General features: G+C 33.8%; 1 protein-coding gene across 2 annotated transcripts; it reads right to left on the reverse strand.

Moving 5' to 3' along the window:
* Positions 1 to 200: 200 nt before the first annotated feature.
* On the reverse strand, positions 201 to 7,606 carry LOC149410026 (uncharacterized). Of its 2 annotated transcripts, none has more exons than XM_089648678.1 (4): positions 7,263 to 7,606; positions 5,317 to 5,539; positions 4,216 to 4,410; positions 201 to 891 (listed from the first exon to the last, which is right to left on the reverse strand). In XM_089648678.1, exons 1-4 carry the CDS (start codon positions 7,265 to 7,267, stop codon positions 586 to 588), a joined length of 729 nt encoding a protein of 242 aa, XP_089504804.1. In that variant the 5' UTR covers positions 7,268 to 7,606; the 3' UTR covers positions 201 to 585. The 2 variants fall into 2 exon arrangements, with proteins under 2 accessions (XP_089504804.1, XP_089504803.1); XM_089648677.1 differs by having other exon boundaries at positions 7,111 to 7,606.

Genomic DNA, 7,606 nt, shown 5'->3' on the forward strand with positions numbered 1-7,606 from the left:
CCGTGCCACATAGCTGTCATACGACGCAAATGATATCCAACCATAGCTATTGCAAAAAATTTAGGTGAATACTGATTAATTTAACAGCACTTTAACCAGTGAAGAGATAAACCGATGAAATGTGTGGTGGGCACATCCGTTTGCCCCGACTTATCTCAATTTTAACTTCTGGTTAAATCCATCAAACAACATCTTAATTTTATTGAATTATCCGAGGCCCAGAAGTCGAAAGGCCTTGGTGATATTAGTTATCTTTCGAATCGGTAAGTATGGATCACACTTTTACGAATTATCTGTTCTCTGATTAAGTCACATTCTAATTATTGCTCTCAGTTTTGGTAATAGTCTATTCTGTTCAGACAGTAAAGAATTAACACAGTCAACAAAGCGTAGTATCCATTCTTAAAATAATCAGATTTTCCAGACAACCGTGCTTACGCTACCAAATGATAGCATATTAATAAACAATAACTTGTTTTATTTTTGACATCCTGGTATGAATTTCATTCAATAGAACTTGGCTCCCATTTTACTATTCATTACGCAATGTATTTTTTACATAATATTCTATGAAACGTGTAAGACTCAAGGAGTAACAATACTAGAATTTTCAGAAATATTGCCCAACTGGGCTTTATATAAGATTTCGTGTATCAACCTCTCTGCGAAGATTTTTGGTTTATCGGGTAATTTCCTTAATTTCATGGCAACAATTTTTCCCACGTTGTCAAATTCGTCGTCCCCTCCGTTACCAGCAGAACTCCTAAAGAACTTTTTTCCCGGTAATCTGCCACGTAGAATATTGTCAGAATTTTCGTTTTTACGCTTATTATGTAACTGTAGCGGGTTCGGTGGTGTAGATGAAATATTTTCCGGTTCTGATATACTGCTCTGAAAAATAAAAATTCAAACATTAATTTTGCCATCATGCAAAATAATATTGTTAGCGTTAGATAGAAAGAAAGATAGAGATGTGTCGTGGAAGACAATTTCATTGGCCTGCTTGTGGCCTAGGAGTCAAAATAATATTGTTGGCGTTAGATAGAAAGAAAGATAGAGGTGTGTCGTGGAAGTCAATTTCATTGGCCTGCTTGTGGCCTAGAAGTCAAAATAATATTGTTGGCGTTAGATAGAGGTGTATCGTGGAAGTAAATTTCATTGGCTGCTTGTGGCCTAGGAGTCAAAATAATAGTGTTGGCGTTAGATAGAAAAAAAGATAGAGGTGTGTCGTGGAAGTCCATTTCATTGGCCTGCTTGTGGCCTAGGAGTCAAAAGGTCGAATTTAATGTAATAGTGTCCAATACCAAAAAAACTACGAAGAAAATTTCACACAAGAATATACACATAAAGCCTTGGATCTCACAGAATATAATAAACTGCATACGAAAAAGAGACGAATTACATAAAAAACTTAAACAAAATCCTTATGATATACACAAGCTGCGATACTATAAAAGATATAGAAACATCTGCAAAAACATCATAAACACCACAAAAGAATCCTATTATAAAAATAAAATAGAAGCATGTAACGATAATCCCAGAAAAATGTGGCAAATCATAAATGAACTCACGAATTCTAAATCCACCAGTAATACATCAAAAATCGATGAACTGAACATAAACAAGGTTCCCACTCTATATGCCGAAAACCCTGACAAAATTCTTGATCATGTTAATGATGTTTTTACAAATATTGGATCAAAATTAGCCAAACAAATTACATTAAGTGTTAAAAATGATGCAGACAAACCAAATGAAGCTCGAAATCTGGAAAGAGAACTTAATTTCAAACAAATAACCGCTGACGAAATCAAAAACATAATTACTTCCCTAAAACCAAATGTGTCATCAGGGGATGATGTAATCTCAACCAATGCAATAAAACATCTCAGTGAAGAAATTACCTTCCCGCTGACACACCTTATCAATCTATCTATAGCTAAAAGCGTATTTCCCACATCCCTTAAAGAAGCTACTGTTATACCTATTTATAAACAAGGATGTAAAAATGATATCAATAACTATCGACCAATAAGCCTTCTCAGTACCTTTTCTAAAATATTGGAAAAAGTACTAAAAAAACAACTTATGATGTACCTAGAAGATAATAACCTAATATCGAAATCTCAGTACGGTTTTAGAAAAAACTTGAGTACTGCCGACGCCATAGACGATATCATAAATACGATCACGAAAAGCTTAGACCAGGGAAATAAATCTTTGGCAATTTTTATAGACCTGCAAAAGGCCTTTGACACGATAGACCATAAAATCCTTTTCAAGAAACTTAAAACAATTGGGATGTCAAACACAACTCTAAATCTACTGATAAGTTACATGTCAGAACGTTCACAGTGTGTTAAAATTGATAAGTGTAAAAGTAAACCTCTCCCAATCAATTACGGTGTACCGCAAGGAAGTGTCCTAGGACCTTTATTATTTCTGATATATATAAATGATATCTGCAACTTACACACCAACGGAAAAATCATTAGTTTTGCCGACGACACTGTCATTTTATTTAATGAAAGTGATTGGATAACCACCTACAAAGAAGCTGAAAACGGGCTTATCCTTCTGCAAAAATGGCTTATGCAAAACTCACTCACACAAATGTAAATGTAATGTTAACAAAACTAAATATTTAACGTTTTCTATAACGGCTAGAGGACAACCAGCTGAGGATTATGCTCTCAAATTACATGATTGTCAAGGAAAAAACGAAACGCAATCATGCCACTGCCCCACCATAATACACTCTAGAAGTATAAAATATCTCGGCATTGAAATTGATGAAAATCTTCGATGGGACTCCCACATAAATACTATTACTAAATATTAAAATTTATTATTAAATATTAATTATAATTTTATTATTAAATAAAAAAACTCGCAAAGCTCATGTACTACTTTAGAAATATACGCAATATACTAAGTATAAATGATTTATATAAGGTATACTATGCTCTCTGTCAATCACGCATAGAATATGGGATTATTGGATGGGGATCTGCCTCAAACATCCACATGAAGCAGCTTATTAAAACTCAAAAAGCAATAATAAAAATAATCCTGAAAATACCCATAAGAACTCCATCAAAAGACATTTTTAAAAATTTTAAAGTGTTCAGTATTATAAAACTATACTCAAAAAATGCACTAATCAAATTTACAGAAAAATATGAGTACCCTGCTGACCAACACAACTATATTACAAGGAAGAAATCCTCAAAACTACTGAACATCCCAAAATTAAATACGTCTTTTGGCCAGAAAAATCATCATTTCCATGCTACAAAACTATATAATGCCCTCCCAATTGAACTCCAAAACACAACGGAGACACAAAAGTTTAAAAACGAAATCAAATTATGGCTAAGTAAACATGAAGATGAGGAAATCAATAAAATTATGAACTGAACAAATGTGAAGACAATTTTAAAAAAAAATTTTTTATAGAAATTAACAAGGAAATCACGATCTACACCTATACAAAAACCTACAGTTCGCCTCGGAACAGGAATACCTAGTGAGGAGGACTGCGAATAATATACTTAACTTTGTAATTATAATTGTCGTTAATAAAAAAATAAAAAATGTTGTAAAGACCGTTCGAATGAACATTCGCTTATCTTGTACCATCTATATTAATAAGATGCCAATGCAAAAAGCTAATCAAATTGCACCACTAAACTCAAAAGAATGTTTAATGGATAAACATTTTTTATTATGATATTGTTTATAAGTACGAGTGCATTAGTATCCATTAATTGTATGCATGTAATTGTATAAATATGCTTTTGAGTGTGTTTAAGTGTGTTGTGTGCCTGTGAGTGTGTGTATGCCAATGAGTATGTTGACTGAGTTTTATCTATCTGCATATGTATTTTATCCTTTGTATTGTAGTCACTTAAAATGTTATTCTTCTAAATCCATTCTCTATATTGTGGCTTCTTGTTATAGGTGCTTGAGTGGTATAATTAATAAAAATAGTATAAAACAAAGTCACTATTCGCGTCTGTCTGTCTGTGCGCTTAGTTCTTCTAAACTATGCAACGGAGTCCTGGGTTCAATTTCTAGATACGACCGAAGCTTTTTCCGATTTTTCTATCTCACATTGTTTTGTTTGAGAGTTATTAATATTATCTTCAATGATTTAATAAGTTATTGGAATTTAAATTTTTTTATATAATAAATAGTAATAATATTTACCTCACTCATAACCGCTAGTATATATTTCTCATCTTCCTGCTCGTGAAAATTATCAGGAATGTAAATAGTATCATCTTGGTTATCAAAATCAGTTGTAAGTTCGTCCATGTCTTCAAGAAATTTCAGCCGGTTATAATACCACAACTTCGGTACAAAAACACTGCCACCCGAATCGGCCATCTTGGACTGCTCCACCTTCAATTCAATTAAATATAATTTTTAAACATTGTAAAAATGTAAAAAATAAGTAAAAGTGTACAGTGAAACCTCTATCAATCGTTTTTTAAAGGTCCTATTGAAATAAACAATGGATGTGGGAATATAGAAAAACCGTTACATTCATACTAATGTTGAATATTAAAACAATGGATGTGGGAATATAGAAAAACCGATACATTCATACTAATGTTGAATATTAAAACAATGGATGTGGGAATATAGAAAAACCGTTACATTCATTTTAATGTTGAATATTAAAACAATGGATGTGGGAATATAGAAAAACCGATACATTCATACTAATGTTGAATATTAAAACAATGGATGTGGGAATATAGAAAAACCGTTACATTCATACTAATGTTGAATATCAAAACAATGGATGCGGGAATATAGAAAAACCGTTACATTCATACTAATTTTTAATATTAAAAAAAAAATTAGATACATATTTCACATACAAATAAATGCGTTTTATGTTGTTCTTTTATATATTCAATAATTTATTATTCAATTTACAAAAATAGTTTATTCGTAAACAAGTTCTGCTGTATAATTATTATTATGCGTAACAGCTATTTCGCCTTCTAAAGGCATTATCAAACTGTCAACCTTTTGGAAAAGTCGGGAAACCCGCACCCAACATTAGTACACTGTTGAAATTTGTCACACGAGAATGGGCCGTTTCTATAAACTCATTCTTCAGTTCCTACATCTAAGCTGCGGAACGATTAGCCGGCCTCTGTATGTCCTCCCTCCCACAACAACCTCTCCGCAAGACCCATGTTCACTCCTTCCTCTCCTCAAAAAGACCCACATGAAATCATATTCCTAAGAACCTCCTGTGTACAGTTAATGTTAAAGAAAAATGATTGGACCCACCTTCTTCTGTTCCCGCTTATAGCAGCTCCGTATATTGTTGATCTTCTGGCGCACCGTGTTTATGTTGGCTTCCGGATCATCACGGCTTAGGCAGTCCACAAGCTTCAGCATGGCTTCGTGCTTTGTACGGCGGTTTTTGTATTCCACATCGGACGTCTTCCATAAGCAAGCATTCTGCTTGTAAAGGTTGATGAATTCTTTTATCACGCGAGGAGAAAAAGACCTGAAAATTAAGAGTTAAAATTATAGTAAATATTTGCCACACTTTTAGGCACATATTATGGAAATTACACTTTATTTCAACAGTTACTACAAGAAACAACTCTTTACGTCAGGAGAGATGGTAAAAGATGCATTATAATTCCATTCTTATTCAAAGTTTAAAATTTAACTTCCACAACAATCCCTCTGCCGTCTTTTTGGACTTTTTTAGGATGTTTTGTTTTTTTTTTTACACTAACCCCAGAGTCTACATCGCTCGTGTCACTTGACATTGTATTAAATCGAAGGCTGCACGTGATAAAATGATCAAGTTCAATATAATTCGGGTAGCGCCGTGTACGGAAACCAGCATTAAAGAGTAGCATATCGGTAGGCTACTTGTAGTTGCATCGGTCACGTATCTTGTAAATATCTATCTGTGTACGAAGGGCCTTACACTGTCAATATTTTTAGGATCGCTTGAATTGAATAATTATTGAAAAATTAACCTGGAGAGAGTACAGACAATTTACAAAATTACCAAGAGCTTTAAAAGACCGGCAATATGAAGATAGACTCAAGGAACTAAGATTACCAATGTTAAGAGAAAGGGGTGACTTGGTTGAGATATTATAGTCGCCCTGACATGCAAGAAATCTTTCAAAAAACACTTTTGCAACCAATCCTAGGAAACACATCCTTGCAATAATAGAGTAGTGGATGCATGGAACAAATTTGCACAACATTATATCATCGATGCTACAAATATAAACCAATTGAAAGCTCGATCGGATTCTTATTTGGAGAGACGAAAGGATTAACTTATTTTAAATACTATCTGACGTTTAGCCAGCGTTGCTTGACTTTTCTCTACTTTCAATAAATATAATATCAATGTATTGTATATATAAACCTTCCAGAAGACATTCTCTGAATGATAGTGAAAACCCCATCAAATTACGTTGCATAGTTTCGAAGAACTAAGCGCACCAACAGACAGACGCGGATAGTGATTTTTATACTATTTAGAGATAAAACAACTCAATTACCGTCACGCTTATTGTGAAATCAGATATGAGCGCATCGGCAGAATGCTGCTTGCTCATTGAATAATAACAAGGTTAATTCATCTTGTAGGAATACAATGAGCTCTATACTCTGTTTAAGGAGCTAAACGTCACAAAGTTCATAAAAGTGGGAAGACTTCGGTGGCTAGGTCATGTGGAGAGAATGACCGAGCATCAAGAACCAAAGTCCCTGCTGAGCTCAAGACCGATAGGGAGAAGGAGCCTGGGAAGGCCAAGGTTAAGATGGAGCGACAACGTCCTCAAAGATTTGTCTGCCTTGGAGCTTCGAAACTGGAGAGAGCTGGCGCGGGACCGAGATGAGTGGAGGAAGACTCTTGAGGAGGCCAAGACCCACCAGGGGTTGTAGAGCCAAAAGTGATGATGATGATGAGGAATACATTATACAAGGGTCACGTTGAAAGAAATATTTAGAAGTTCATCAATATTAAATAATAATATTCGAAATCGAGGTGTTACTGTTTATTAATAATGGCATTAATTATTGCATACTACATTATCTAGTTACCTGGGTTCCTTTGTCATTATTTAATTTCACAATTATTACCATTTAATAACACTGCGATTGTTTCGGTAGTTTTTGACCTATTAAACGTCAAACTTACAAATTGTACATTGCTTTTTGCCCATTATTTATTTATGTTTACGACCTTCACTTACAACATTGTTTTAGATGTCCAATAAACCAAGTCGTATATTTTAGGTAACTTTAAAACATGAATCAATAATAATACATTATTACATTGATGTATTTATCCTCAAAGTGGTATTTAAAAAAAATATCACATTGATAAGTTAGTTACAAACAAAATATTATGATGAGTTGGTGAGGAATCTATCCTTCCTCCGTGTGATAAATATTTATACCGATAAAATATGGGCAGTAAAATAGAACTATATGAAAATATATTGTTTTTGGTACGTTTGCTAGAGACTGGGCACCATAAATAAACCAATCACGGCTATTATGGTAGAGGCTTTTTGACAGAGAGTGACAGCCACAA

The sequence above is a fragment of the Hesperophylax consimilis genome, chromosome 28 (genome assembly GCF_061612785.1).
Source record: "Hesperophylax consimilis isolate HC1 chromosome 28, BYU_Hcon_1.0, whole genome shotgun sequence".
NCBI classification, from domain to species: Eukaryota; Metazoa; Arthropoda; class Insecta; order Trichoptera; family Limnephilidae; genus Hesperophylax; species Hesperophylax consimilis.

Excerpts from the sequence above, each read along its gene's own strand:
- LOC149410026 (XM_089648677.1), bottom strand. Across the intron at positions 4,411-5,316 it reads ATAAGCGGGAACAGAAGAAG|GTGGAGCAGTCCAAGATGGC; the intron begins GTGGGTCCAATC and ends ATTGAATTGAAG. Across the intron at positions 892-4,215 it reads TACTAGCGGTTATGAGTGAG|AGCAGTATATCAGAACCGGA; the intron begins GTAAATATTATT and ends TTTATTTTTCAG.